Raw genomic sequence first — 15486 nt, forward strand, 5'->3', positions numbered from 1 at the left:
GCAAATGCTTTTAACGGGAAACTTTTCCGTTAAAAGCATTTGCGGAAAATCATGCCAGTCTAGACGTAGCCTACGTATCTGGCAGTTCTAACAGGTGCATGTTACACATGCAAAAAATAATCTATTGGTGTATAACCCCCATGTTCCTGAACCTTCTTACAACACCAAAACATTCACGCACATACGTGTGTTCAGTTTTTGTGTGTCAGTCACACGCATGCACCATATGCTCCTGGTCATTCAAGCTTATTCACTTGTGCAGGCTTCCTGTGACTCTCACTTTTTCACATCCATCATACTCATGCTCATGCTAACATTACACACTCGTGTCCACAAGCTCACATGCTCCATTCGTTTAGGCATGACAGACCCCTTGTGCACAGTGACGTTCCACATGCACAATCTTGCAGGCAGCCACACTTTTACATGTCTCTCTCATGCCTGCAGTTCCACACAAGCATACCGCACGCCACACACAGGTGCACAATCATGCTAACACACCTGAATGTCATGCTCATTCATGTGATTCTCATGCTCATGAGCACAGTCAAGCTCATGCACCTGATTCTCCCGCGCATGTGCATAATCAAGCTCACAATCATATTCTCAGCTGATGCCCACTCTCCTGTGCACAGTCATGCTCCTGTTCATGTGCAAAATCACCTCATACAGATGATGCTCATGCTCAGACAGCTGATGCTCACGCTCATGTGCACAATCACCTCCTACAGATGATGCTCATGCTTGTGCGCACAATCACACCCAGACAGCTGATGCTCCCGCTCGTGTGCACAAGCATACTCACACAGCTGATACTCACGCTCGTGTGCACAAGCATACTCACACAGCTGATACTCACGCTCGTGTGCACAAGCATACTCACACAGCTGATGCTCACGCTCGTGTGCACAAGCACACTCAGACAGCTGATGCTCCCCCTCGTTTGCACAAGCATACTCACACAGCTGATACTCATGCTGGTGTGCACAATCACCTCATACAGATGATGCTCATCCTCGTGTGCACAATCACACTCAGACAGCTGATGCTCCCGCTCGTGTGCACAAGCATACTCACACAGCTGATACTCACGCTGGTGTGCACAATCACCTCATACAGATGATGCTCATCCTCGTGTGCACAATCACACTCAGACAGCTGATGCTCCCGCTCGTGTGCACAAGCACACTCAGGCAGCTGATGCTCCCGCTCGTGTGCACAAGCATACTCACAAAGCTGATACTCACGCTCGTGTGCACAAGCATACTCACACAGCTGATACTCACGCTCGTGTGCACAATCACCTCATACAGATGATGCTCATCCTCGTGTGCACAATCACACTCAGACAGCTGATGCTCACGCTCGTGTGCACAAGCACACTCAGACAGCTGATGCTCACGCTCGTGTGCACAAGCACACTCAGACAGCTGATGCTCGCGCTCATTCCCATCATGCTGGTGCTCATGTGCACAACTGCACTCACGCCCCGGCTCTGTCACACCCTCGCTCTGCCTCCCCCGCTCGCTCCCCGCCCCGCTCGCTAGTTCTCTGCCTGCCCCGTTACAGCTGCGCCCGTCCCGCCTCCCCCTCCCGCGTGCCTGCCCCTCCAGGGGGCGGAGCCGGAGCGCCTAACCCCGCCCCCTCCCGCGGAGCCCGCACGGCGGTGGGCGTGGCCTGCGGGCGTGGCCCCGCCTCCCAGCTGGGCCGGCCCCGCGGCCCCGCCCCGCTCCCGGCTGGGCGCTCGCTGCCTCCCCGGCTATAAGAAGGCGGCTCGGGCGGCCGGAGCCTCAGCGGGCTCTGCGGGGAAACGAGATGATCAGCCCTGGCGCCGCAGCAAGATGCTGGATGGACACCGCCTGCTGGGATGGCTCTCCGCCTGCGCGCTCCTAGTGCTGCTGGGCGGCGCCCCGCGGCCCTCCGCCGCCTACTTCGGGTAGGTCCGCGGCCCCCGGCGCCCCCACTGCCCCTCCAGGCGGCTTCCCCCTGCGCCCCCCGAGGGAGCGTCCTCCGGCACCTCCCGTGCACCCCACCTCCATGCCCCCCACTTCCCAGCCACGGCTTCTTCCCCTGCACGACACCTTCCTCCAGGTAGCCTCTCCTGCGCCCCCCAAGGCAGCTTCCTCCGGTACCTCCCGTGCACCCCATCTCCGTGCCCCCCACTTCCCAGCCACGGCTTCTTCCCCTGCACCCCACCTTCCTCCAGGTGGCTTCTCCTGCGCCCCCAAGGCAGCTTCCTCCGGCCCCTCCCGTGCACCCCATCTCCGCGCCCCCCACTTCCCAGCCACGGCTTCTTCCCCTGCACCCCACCTTCCGCCAGGTAGCTTCTCCTGCGCCCCCCGAGGGAGCTTCCTCCGGCACCTCCCGTGCACCCCACCTCCGTGCCCCCCACTTCCCAGCCACGGCTTCTTCCCCTGCACCCCACCTTCCTCCAGGTAGCTTCCTCCGGCACCTCCCGTGCACCCCACCTCCGCGCCCCCCACCTCCTTCCAAGGCTGCTTCCTCCTGTTCCCCCCAAGGTAGCTCTTCTCCCTGCAGCCCCCCCAAGGCTGCCTTCTCCTGAGGGCCCCCAAGGTAGCTTCCCCCAAGGCTGCTTCCCCTTGCGCCCCCGGGCACCTCACCTCGCCACTGGCCATTGCGCGCTCTGAGCTGCCCCGCGCGCTGCACCTTGCACCCCCCCTTGGAAGCTGCTTCTCTGTTGCGCGCCTGGCGCAACTCGCCGAGTCCCGGGACCCTTCGGTTGGGAGCAGGTCGCAGGGGCCCCTCCCTCCTCCCGGGGCTGCTTGCGAAGCGCCTGGCAGAAGGTGCCGGTCTCCTCGCCTGGAGGGGGAGGATGCTTCCTGTCTTGGTGGTGCAAGGTCTGCAAATGCCCCCTTCTCTCGCTGCGCCCCGGCCAGTATGAGAGATTTGCGCCCCCCCCCCCCGCATTCCCCAAGGGCGCTTGGGGCGATTTTGTTCTCCCCCTGGTTCCTGAGTCACTCTCTGGGCGTTCTTGTAACTGCGATCAGCTGGCTGCAGGGGCCAGGCGAGGGGCGCCGGCCGAATCAGACGGGAGAAACAGGGGTGTGGGTCCAACCCGGGACAGCCCCGCCGCTCCCCCCCCCCCCCCAGCGGTAGCGAAGGCTGCTCCCGGTTCTGCTCCGATCCAGTCCCCCAGCTCCGGGAACTTCATGTAAACGCGGCGTTAAATCTCGCGACCTGCCCGGTTTCGAGGCTTCTCCTCCTGCATTTTCCAGGTTGTCATTAATCATCGCGAGTCCAGAAGCTGCAGGTTGTTGCTTGGGAGCTGTTTGTTTGTGTTGAGGGGAGAGTCCCTCCCCCCACTTTTATAGTTATTGCTCTTGTATTTGGCGTCTGCTTTGAATCTCTCCTTGCAGACTGGCTGGGATCGCGTTTGAAATGGGTTTATTTTGTTAAAAGAATTGTGCTGATTCTGGAGTCTTGTTTTGTCGTTCCCGTGTGATGTTTAGTGGCGGTAACAGCGCAGGCTGCAAGCTGACACTTTTTCCTCCTGTTTGTGGTTTCCCCTTCCCTCACGTTTCTGCATACAATGCAACTTCAGGGCACCTATTAGACAGTGGTAAGTCACACTTGTATGCCCATCCGGAGGATCCAGTTATTCCTGGCTCTAACTCTTCCCTGTATGGGTTTTGGATTTTTTAATGGAGCTGCTCTTTAAAGTCACACATCTGCTTGTGAAAATAAAGTCCATTTCAATTAAAGCTGCCTGCATGAGAGGGGAAGGCGGCAGGGATTTGCACACTTGGCTAGATACGGCTTTTGTTTTTACAGTTGTCCAGATCTGCAGTACATGGGAAGCCCTCCTATGGGATAAACTCATTTGTTTTACTCCCCTGAGTTATAGTTCTTCCCACCAAGTTAATGACTATTAAAAGCACTTGCAAAATCCAGATGTTGACAAACTGTCTTCATGGGAAAATAACTCCTAATCCTTGTGCACCAGACCCCAGAACTGCCCTGTTCTCTATCCAATGTCAGATCATTGCTACTGAGCATAGAGGTGCACTTTTTGGGCTGGAAATCAAAGAGCAGCAAAAACAAGCTTTTCTTGACACTGTAGGTCTTGCAATTCAATGTGTAGGTTTAATAATAGTCCTTGAACTGGGATTTTCCCCTCTGGTTTGCACACAATTTAGCTGGTTCAACTATTCTGGTACTGATGTATTAACTTCTCTTAAAGGGCAGGATTGACCAAGGTATGCTGGTATAGATCAGAGCAATAAGGGGTTTTAACAGCAGCTGCCGCCTTGTCTTCAGCTAAAGAACAGCATGGCATGGGGTTTTTGGCTTTACAGCTGTCCTTGTCCTTACATGCCACTTCTAGCTTGTTGAAGGCTCCAGTCTGCAGAGCCCCCTGTAACTGCAAGCTTGTGGCAGGTCCTTTCTTTATTGCTGTCTTTCAAGACACATTTTCTTGGGTACATGGTGTCTCGATCTCCTATCTTGCTGTGTGGCTTTGGTGTGCTTCTAGCATGGGTCTGACTTCCCTGCACTTGTCACCTGTTACCGCCCCCATCCCTACCAAGTTGACAACTTGCAGTTCACAATTGCACCAGCAGAGGGTTCCGTCAACCCATTAATGAAGCCTTAGGAGTTGGAGGGGACTGGACTAGGGCAGATTTGCAGGTGTATCCTGTTCTCAAAGAAAATAAAATAGTTTCATGGGAAAGCATTGGGTTTTTTCCTCTTCTCTGGGAGGATCCATTCTCTCCATATTCTGAATTGGCGTCTACCGATGACAGGAGGGAAAAGGACACCTTCTCCAATCAGGTTTCTTCTGTTGCTTTACCTCTGCATGCAAAGACCTGATGTTTCCCTTGATCGATGCACTATCAATCTCTCCAGGCTTTGCTTCCCATAGCGTTATTCACTGGACTAAAACTAGAGACAAGTTGATCTTGCTGCTGAGGAGACTTTCCTCTAGTTTCTGAAGTTATTTGGGAGTCTTCCATATGCTGTTAACTTTGCTAGCTCTGCTCCAAGTGTCTGGGGAGTTTCTTATCTTTCCAAATCCATTTGAAATGGGCTCAGCTTGTAGTAGAGAGAAGGAGCAGGGTGGAGTGGGATGGGAGGAACCCCTTCAGTAAACAAACATGATCGTCTAGTGAATGTAGACTGTCTGGTGTATTTGGACTCTAGCACCACACAATGCCTAGTAAGGGGCTTCCGGAGCTTTCTTCTTTCAGTAGTAATTGCTCTTGGCACTTAGACTTGTCTAGTATCTTGTGCTGCAGTTTTGAGAAGTTTGCCAGGTGTTGCTTGCATGGCTCTTCCCAAACCTGTGCTATTGAACACCTGCAAGGCTCCTGGGCTAGCTTCATGCAGTAAGACCTCTCATTTTGTGAGGCTTTCCTGGTTGGGATCTTGCAATCCTGCATGTGCACCAAAATGTCTCTGCATTCTACAAACCACCTTTTGCATCCTCTAGACTAGCAGACTGCACTTGCCTTCTGGCTTTACTTCACCTACTGTCTGGGGATTGTTCCAAAACCGAGGATCAGTTGAAATCCTGCCTTGTTGCTGTTGTGGTGGATTGGGCAGCCTATTGCAGCTGTTAGGCGTGGCTGTTCCTAAATCCAGCCACCAACAGTCAGTTGAGATCATAGGCACTTAAATTAATAGCTGGGGGGTCAAGAGACAGGGCACAGTTCACATTGGAATTGTCAGGGGCTGATTCCCCTCTTGATCTTGTGAGTTTCTTGCACTGCTGAGCGCAAGGATGCTTGTGTTCCTGCCTGAATTCTCCAGCTGTGGGGTTGATTCTTGCCCCTCTTGAGGGAGGTTGCTAGCTGTTCCTTCCTGCTAGATGAGCAGCCCGGATCCTTTGGATTTTGTGGTGTGAAATGAAGCTGGCTTATGTTAATGAGGCATCTTCTGTTTGGTTTGAGTGCTACAAGTGACTCGCCTCTGCTGCTAATCCCCTCTTTGTGCTTTAAGAGGGCTGAAGGGGAGATCAGGCTCCCTGAGCCTACTTGCACCCAGAAGAATATTCAATCCTGGGGTTCACGGGCCTGGCTAATCTACCACCATGCACACTTTGGCGTGTAGAGATGGTTAAACTTTGGGTGTGCTTAGTACAGGTGTCCCCACTGTGTGGCTGGCTGAAAACGGAAGCTCTGCCTTGGTGGAACCACAGCAGGGCTCTTGGTCACACTCAGATAGTAATACAGTAGCAGGCACTAAGCTCTGTTACTGGGACCTGTTGTAGCAGCTGCTGCCAGGCTGTTGTCTTACATGAGGTTTTTAGTCTTCAGCTACCCATGGATCATGTGCCCATGTATCCCCTGCCAGGCAGCACAGCTTAGCCTATGGCAGTGGGGCAGCATGGGCTAATGTGAGATCCTTCTCTTTAGCAAATGCAGTGGCGTGGGTCTTGCTGGACTAGGGCTGTACTGCAGAGTTCTCACTCGTCTCCAGCAGGAATCTTCTGTCCCATTCTTCGATCGGCACCAGATGACCCAACATGCCCTCCACTGGTGTCTTAGATCTACACCAATGAACCGCCAGGCCAGCTGCTTTGGCAGCACCAGTGTGAATCACACTGGGCCTTCAAAGACCACCCCAATCATCAAGACCCCACTCTTGGCCATTCACATTCCTCTCGGGGGAGCCTTTAGTGGTGCAGCAACTCTTTAAAGTCTCCACATGGAGAGAGGCAAAGTGCAGGCAGCTGTGGGAAACAGATGTCCCTGGGACCTCCAAACTGGGCTGCTCCGTTCCACTGTCTGAGAAGGAATTGAGACAGCTGTGGAGGCTGCTGTCTCCCCCCTATCTCCCCCTCCACTGCATTCTACCAAAATTTGCTGGTCAGGGAGAGCTTTCAGCATTTCCCAAAGGGTGGGTAACTAGCCCCACTGGGGAGAAATGCAGAATGGCTACATGCTCGTGAGATTCTCTCCTTTGCAGAGGCAGATGCTATGGAAGTGGCAGGCTGGCTTTGCCATAAGGATAGTGTCCTGCTAGAAGGCCCCTCCTGAGGTGGGACCTTGAGAGACTTTCCAGAGTACCTGCAAAGCGGAGAAGGAGGCAGACCCCGGCCACAGGGTTTGTGGGACCCAAGGCTGGGCATTGGGAGCAGGGCCCCGGGCCTGGCCAGTGGATGGTGAATACTCGGCAGCACAGGGCCCAAGGCATCGCTTTGCCCTAGGGCCAGGCCCAGAGGGAGGGAGAAAATGAAGTCCTAGTTTTCCTGATGCATGTGCAGCAGCTCCTTGCATTGTGCACATGCAAAGAATCTGCCTTGAACTGAGCAAGACAGAGGAGTTGTCCTCTGGCAGAGCCCTGGTGGTCCCCCTTGGAAAGCACTGTCTTGTTTCCATTACACAGCAATGGCTACAACACACTACCGTACTTGGGCAGTGTGACTGGAGGCAAATCTATAGCAGATTATCTTGTCTCGATCGTCCCTCTAAATCCCAAGTCTCTTTCACTTGGGGAAGGGGAGGCAGGTGTCAGTCACCTGATGTGATTAGATGGGGAGAGTGACCAAGCCTGTTTCGGGAGATGTGGTGCCCCAGAGTCCGACTCTAGCCCTTAGCGAGGGAAAACAGACATGGCCCAAGGGAGCCCAGCTAGTACTCTGGGGGTATATGTGAGTCTTTAAATGGAAGAATCTACTCTGTGCTGATAGGGCTGCAGTTTGAGTTTTGTGCCGCACTTCAGGCAGTCTGAGACAGTCGGCAGAAACACCCATGCCTGTCAAATACATTGTGCAGCTTCATATGGGGTAGATGATTCTGTCCTTCTCAGGATCTCTAAATCCCTGGCAACTGAAGCTTCCACTTCATGTATCTGAAGGAAGCTGCATCCCACGAGAACGTATGCCCGAATGGGTTAGGCTGTGAGGTCCTGTGGGACTCATTTTGTCTCTGAACTGGACTTACCACTGTCTCTGAAAGGTGCTGGTGGTGGTCAACTTAACAGAGCCCATGTTCTTTGTAAACCTTGTGGGCCAATGCGCTTTGCATGGCAAGCTATAGCTTCCAAAGATCTCCCCAAATTACAGTTCATTTGCCATTTCGTTGCCCCGTTACGTCACATTTATCAACATTATTGCACATTTGGGGTGGGGGGAGAAACAATCCCAACTCTACAATATGATGGGGGGGCGGGCAGTAACTTAGCTACAACTTCTCAAGGCAGAGATCTTGGTGTCACCGTGGATAGCTGTCAGAAAACATCCCTCTGGTGTGCAGTGGCAGTCGCAAAGCAAACCAAGTTGAGAATCATTAGGAAGGGATAGATATTCTGTCCTATTCTCTTATTGCCTCTATATAAAACCATGGGATGCCCACAGCTTGGATACTGCATACAGATGTGGTTGCCTCCTCTCAAAGATCTCTTGGCATTGGAAAAGGTTCAGAAAAGGGCAACAAATGAGGGGTTTGGAATGGGTCTGATATGAAGTGAGATTAAAAGACTGGAACTCTTCAGTGTAGAAAAGGAAGCTTAAGGGGATATGAAAGTCTAAACTTAGCCTTATTCACTTTTTACACACCATCATATTTACTTGTTCCCACAATATAAGAACTAGGGGCCACTAAACAAATTAATAGCCAGCAGGTTTAAAACAAAAGGAAGTTTTCTTTCACTTGGCGCACAGTCAACCTGTGGAACTCCTTGGCAGAGGATGTTGTGAAGACTAGGACTTGAAGAGGGCTCAAAAAAAGAGCTGGATAGCCACTGATGGACCTAACCTCCATGACTCTTAGCCAGGATGGGTAGGAATGGTGTTCTTAGCCTCTGTTGGTCTGGAAATGGGTGAGAGGAGAGGGATCACATGGTGACTACCTGTGTTGTCTCCTGCTGGGGCATCTGGCATGGGTCACTGTTGGCAGACAGGGAGGGTACTGGGCTAGATAGATCTTTTCTGGCACAACATGGCTGTTCTAATATTCTTGTGTCCCCCTAGAGTTGAGGACAGGTGGGTAAGGTCACAGGCCAGCACAAGAAGACCCTTGCTGCTTGGAATGTTTTCTCTGATCCCAGATGCAGGCTGACTCCTTCAGTGTGCCTGAGGATGTTCTATACCAGGGCTGGGCAAGAGCTAGCCTGAGGGCTGGATTCGCCTACCATGTCTCGATCAGGCCTGTGCCCACCCCTGTAGGGAGCAGTGTGGCTCCACGTGGCTAGCTGCTCTGGGCTGTGAGGGAGGGGCTTCAGCGCACTGCACCTGCCCCAACAAAATTGCAGTTCTTATTAGCCAGTTTCTGGCCAATGGGAGCTGAGCTTGTCAGGGGGTGGGGTCACCATGTGGCGCATCTACCCCTCCCCCTCAGTGCAATCACATGCACAGCCAGCTAGTGATCTGGCCAGTGATAGCACCTCCTGGCCAGAGCCTGCTTCCCAGACCCTGCACCCCTCCTGTGCCCCTGCCTCAGGTCAGAATCCCCTCCTGGACCCTGCCCCAGGTCACAACTCCCTCTCTTTTGCCCAAACTCCCCCTTAAGCTCCACACTCTTTTCTGCTCCCAACTTCTGTCCCAGACCCTGCACTCACTCCATAGAGTGGCCCTTGACCCCTTTCCAAAATCTTGGAGTGGTCCCCAATCTTGGAGTGGTCCCCTATCAAACCATTGCTAACCCCTGTTCTAAGCCCCCCTAGCTTCTACTGCACACAGCTGGGAGGTGCTGTTGCAACATGAGTGGAGCAGGAAAACAAAAGCCAGTTCGGTGTTGAGAACCACTTGCTGGTGTCTCAGCACTTCCGTCCTGGCAGGTCATGAAGTGTTGTCCTGTAAAACTTGAATTGCTTGATTCTGCTACTGTGACTCATGGGGGGACGGGGGGACACCACTTTAGACTATTGTCTAGATACCTGCTACAGTGGAGGGGATTATGCATCTTGGGTAACGAACAACACTGAGGAGTCTGACGCTGGCAACTGGCACCACAATGGAAAAATGCTAAAAACTATGCTGATATTGCCTTTGCATTCAGGGAATTTCTCTAGCTGATGTGAGCTGGGGGGTGGGACCTAGGGGAAGTGGTACATGGAGCCAAGGGGTTGCCCTGTAGGGCTTCTAACTCTGGATGACCCGTGACTACAGGCCTGGCTGAGTGATAAGTGTGAAATGCAGCAGCTGTTTAGAAAAACGAGCTCTGAGGGCAAGCGATGAATGCTGTAGCCAGTTGAAGCTACAGCTGGCTGGGACTGACCTAGGCAGAATACAATTCTCCAGATTGGAATCCGGCCAGGGGCATGGTTGTAACAAGTCTCAGCACTGTCTAAGGCTCCCGTGGCACAGTTTGAAAGACCCCCAGTGGTCCAGGAAGAGTTAGCAGCAGTCCTCCAGACCCAAATGTGTGGTCTTGGAATCCAAACAAGGAGCACAGTCAAAAATCCCAGAGGGGCTAAAGAATCTCACCCTTTCCCTAGTTCCTTTTTCCTATGGGACATCAGTTCAAGACACTGTTTCTTCTGCTCCTACTCCATGGAAATAAATGCAAGGAAAGCATTAAGTTTGGTCAGAGCTGGAATGTGTGTGTGTGTGGGGGGGGGGGGGGGGTTTGATGCAGAAAGGGATCTAGTGGTCATAGTGGACTGACCATAAGCTAAATGAGACACTTGCAAAAAGCCAACATGATTCTAGGATGCATCAGTAACCACACCAGGTGTGTGGGTTAACTGTTGCTGTGGTCTAGGTACCACTGCATTGTAAGACCAAGAGATCTCTACAGCATGGGCTGGGTGGGAGCCAGCTCACTTTTAGCTCAGAGGGGAGAGACTCCTATATTCAGCTCCAGAGGTCCCCTGTGGTTACACATTAACAGGAGTGTTGTGAGCAAGACATGAGAAGCCATTCTTCTCCACTACTCTGCACTGATTAGGCCTCAGTTGAAATGTGTCCAGTTCTGGCACCACATTTCAAGAAAGATGTGGAGAAATTGGAGAAGCTCCAGGGAAGAGCAACAAACAATTAAAGCTCTAGAAAACGAGTTGAGGGAAGGCTGAAAATGGGGATTCTTTAGTTTAGAAGAGACTAAAGAGACATAGCTGGTTTCAAGTACATAAAATTGTTACAAGGAGGAAACTGTTCTCCTTGGCCTCTGAGGATAGGACAAGAAACAATGGGCTTAAACAGGAGCAAGGGGATCTTAGGAATCTTTTCCTAGTAGGGTGGTTAAAGGCTGGAATAAACTGCCTGGGGAGCTTGTGGCATCTCCATCACTGGAGGTGTTTAACAGCAGGTTGGACAGACACCTGTCAGGGATGGTCTAATGACTCTAGTCCAAGGCCCAGGGGTGGGATGCAGCCCCCAGCTTGCCTGGGTCTGTCCCTTGAGGCTTGGCAGGCAGGGCTCCCCCAGTATTGGAGTTCATGCTGGCTCACCAGACTCCCCCCTACAGGGCTGGAGCATGCATCTACTAGCCTGGGCGCCCCTAGGTTCTGCTGTGGGAGGGAAATTTGGGGAAGTTTCCTCTGGTGGGAGGGGGGGGAGGCTCATCAGTGAAGGCTTGTCTTGGATTTTTTCTGAGTGGCCCCTGACTTTTTTCCTGTGGGTCAGCAGGCCCAACCCAAAATTCCCTGCCTCTGATCTAGACAGTGCTTGGCCCTGCCATGAGGGCAGGGGACTGGACTTAATGACCTCTTGATCTCTGGGCTGGTAATCTACAATCTCCTTGCCACTTGACAAACTGTAGGTCTTCATCTGGGTGACCTCAAGAAGTAGCTTTTTGACTTTGCAGGGGGACCCCACTCCTTCCTCTCCTGAGGGTTCGCTGGCTTTGCAAGTGCAGCCAGTACTCGGTGGGTCTCCACTTTCAGGGCACTTGGTAGGTAACTCTGGCTCGTACACCTGTCATGGTCAGCAGTTGCTCCTGCAAGGCTTTTACTGCAGCAGAAAGCAAAGGCCAGGGGTTTTAGGCCTGCATGCACAAACACATGTGGGTGCCTCCTCCTGCTAGCCACCTGCAAGGAGACAGGGAGACTTCCATGATGCCCCTCGAGGAGGAAGCATGGCCTTGCAGTTGTAGTTCCTGGCTGTGCCGCCACTTTTCATTGCCTCAGTTTCCATCCTATAAAGGGATCAGTGCTTTTTTGTCATAACATGATGATCACCATCTTGGCAGGAAACCTTGCTTGCTATGAATGTATGGCACCCAAAATGACCCAGCCCCAACCTTGACACGGGTGCACCTGTCAGTGACTCCTTGGCAATCATCCACTCTAATCTATTTAAGTATCCACTTTGGTAGGTTTTCTTGCCTCTTCTGCCTTTCATGGGACTGGTTCTTCAGAACTTGGCACTGAATCTGTAGGACTCTGGTCTCCTGGTGAAAGGGCAGCTCAATGATTAACTTGCTTTAATTGTGGTTAACGGCTTGCTTTTTTGGAAGCTCCGTTCTCAGCCCTGTCACCCCAATGCAGAAAGCTCATGAGGGCTTAATTATTAAAGGGCTTGTGTTTATCACCAGGTAACCCAGCTGCCTGACTCTGAAGTCTGTGGCTGGTGATTGAATTCAGCTGGAGGGTTGCAGGGCTTTGTTCGCAATTCAAACCCCTTGTGATCAGAGACCAACCTCATGGTATCTCTAGACTGTAGGTCATTGGTTCCCTTGTCCCCCTCCCTGTCCTGTCTACTCACTGCTAGCTCCAGGAAAATCTGTCTCATGGGATGCTCTCTCGGCTAATCAATAGGAATGAGATCCTTCAGGGGCAGAAAGGAGGGAAAATAGGGTACCCGGAGGGTAGATTTGTCAGTTTCCTTTATCCCTTATTTGAGCAGAAGGCCTTGCTGAAAGGCAACAGGGGTAGAAGAGGGATCACTGCACTGATGGCCAAAGCATTGAGCATGATCTAAGAGGAGTTAAGAACATCAGAACAGCCACACTGGGTCAGACCAGAAGTCCATCTAGCCCAGTACCCTGTCATGACAGTGGCCAATGCCAGGGGGAATGAACAGAACAGGGGGATCCTAAAGTGATCCATCTCCTGTGACACATTCCCAGTTTCTGACAGCAGCTAAGGAAACCATTCCTGTCCATCCTAGCTAATAGTCTTTGGACCTATCTTCCATGAATTTATCTAGTTTCTTTATGAATCCTGTTGAAGTCCTGGCCTTCTCAGCACCCTGTGGCAAGGAGTTCCACAGGATTCAGGAAGGAACTAGATAAATTCCACAGGTTGACTGTACAGGGAAGAATTGTAACTGCATAAATAGGGTACTCTGCACAAAGGGGTAAGATTCCATCATGTATGGAGTTGGTGAGCACACTACTAGAATGGGTCTAGTTCTGATCTCTGAACCTTTCCCTATCAAACCTCCTTTACTGAAGAGCTGCAAGCCTGATTGAGTCTGGAAAATACCTCTTACACAACAGAGCTCAGGTTGGAGTGAATTTAAGTATTTCAGAAACTATCAGCTCAGAAGGTCTCTCCCTGTGAGACATGAGAGTAGATGGATAGCTGACTTCACTTGTCTGCCAAATTGCCAATACGGTTCAGACTCGTCTGTGGGTAACGAACACGGTATAAAGGATGGGCTCAAATAGTTACTGACCTTGAGGCAGGAATAGCTGGCTGAAGTTCTGGGCTTGGCCAAGCCCTAAACAGCCAGACTGGGTCAGACCAAAGGTCCATCTAGCCCAGTGTCCTGTCTGCCAGCAGTGGCCGGTGCCTTAGAGGAAGTGAACAGCACAGGGAATCCTCAATGATTGTCTGGATGACAGGAGGAAACAGGCTAGGGACACCTTTCCTACCCATCCTGGCTAATACCCATTGATGGCCCTATCATCCATGAATCTCTCTAGTTCATTCTTTGAACCCTGTTAATGTCCAAACTAGGGATGTAAGCAACTAATAGACTAGTCAACTATCCAATAGGCTTTTGCTGATGGATGGTTGACAGACTAGTCAACTAGCTGCATTCTCCCCCAAAGCTTGCTGCCTCTATTGGAGGCAGTGAGGAGGAGGTACTGGAGGATGTCTGCTTAAAAGAAGGTTCCCTTTCAGCTCTGTGGGAGGGGGCGGGGGCACAGCAGTGGCATTCCACATCTGAAATGTACAAGGGTCCCTACTGGTCCCAGGCTCCGTGTTGCATTTCAGTCTTTGAAATGTACAAGAGCCCCTGCTGGGAACACTGCCTGGCATTTCTGCCTTCGAAATGTAGCAACAGCCCAGCAGTCTGGTGCCGTTCAAAGCAGAAGCGCCCTTATTGACTGGTTGATGGAGATTCCACCGACTAGTTGCTAACATCCCTTGTCCAAACCATAATGGTCCCTCCTAGCCTTTAAATTGACAGGCCTTGGGTAATGCAGGCATCTCTAGCTGTTGTAGTGCATTGGGGGGGGGAGGGTGTCTCCTCCTGAATGGAGATGACTGTAACTTGGACTCCTTGGGCCTGGTACAAATACCACAGAGGTCACTAGAGGCTCCCATTCATGTCCCTATGATTTGTGTGAGGCTCCTAGTTCATTTGAGTCTTACTAGACTCAATAGATTTCCCCCTTTGTGTTCGCCTCCCATTAACCTGGCTCAAACCAGCAGAGTTGAGCATCACTCCTGCAGGGGGTGGAAGGGAAGAATCCCACCTCTTAAACTCCAAACAGTCAGAGGAAACTAGTTTCAATGCTTGTCTGCCTGCACTAAATCTTATTCTCAACTGAGCCCAGGAAGCTTTCCAAGATCAAGTTTTTATCTGAATTTGATATAAAGGCTTGGATCTGGCTCTGAAGAAACCACCCTTCTCGTCACCCAGGGCTGGCTTATTGCTAGTAACCTAATAAACACTAGGGCTGTTAAATTTAGATTAATCAAATAGTTGAGATTTCCGTTGATTAGTCAATAAGGGCACCTCCACCTTTGAAAGCCGGGAGGAGTCCTGTGGTACCTTATAGATGAACAGAAGCGTTTGGAGCATAGGCTTTCGTGGGCAAAGACCCACTTCGTCAGATGCATGTCTTTGCACAAAGTGGGTCTTTGCCCACGAAAGCCTATGCTCCAAACACTTCTGCTCGTCTACAAGGTGCCACAGGACTCCTCGCCGCTTTTGCAGATTCAGACTTAACACGGATGCCCCTCTGATACTTTTGACCTTTGGAGTGTACAAGAGCCCTGCCAGGCTCTTGCTGAATTTCAAAGGCAGAAGCCCCACAGGGAGCATGGGGCCAGGAGGGACTTCCAATCTGGCCCTGCAGTGCCTCAGCCTTCGAAATGTACAAGAGACCTGCTGGGGCTCTTGTACATGTCAAAAGAAGAGTTTCAGCCAAAGCAGTGTGAGCAGAGACTGCTTCCGTCCCTGCTCAATGCTGTTTCCCACTGTGCCCCTGCCCCCCGCAGAGATGGTGCTGGGGGAACTGGCTTCTAAGCTAGCTCCTGCTCTCCCTCTCCCCCATCCCCCCCACTTGCTTGCCAGCTCCTCTCCTCCTCTTCCCTCCCCCCACCTTGCTGCTTTTCTCAATGGAGTGTAGGGGAAAAGCTAAAGGTCTTAAATGTAACGCTTGGTTTTAAACCTGCCATCATTTG

General features: G+C 51.9%; 1 protein-coding gene across 1 annotated transcript in view; it reads left to right on the plus strand.

Moving 5' to 3' along the window:
* Positions 1-1774: 1774 nt before the first annotated feature.
* WNT9A (Wnt family member 9A) overlaps positions 1775-15486 on the plus strand; it is a 67319-nt gene continuing 53607 nt past the window's right edge. The window contains exon 1 of the mRNA XM_075922962.2: positions 1775-1936. Coding sequence (XP_075779077.1) covers positions 1842-1936 — 95 coding nt within the window. The 5' untranslated portion in view covers positions 1775-1841. The remainder of the gene's footprint in view (positions 1937-15486) is intronic.

Source organism: Pelodiscus sinensis, chromosome 2, assembly GCF_052426305.1.
Source record: "Pelodiscus sinensis isolate ZL-2025 chromosome 2, ASM5242630v1, whole genome shotgun sequence".
Lineage (NCBI taxonomy): Eukaryota > Metazoa > Chordata > Testudines > Trionychidae > Pelodiscus > Pelodiscus sinensis.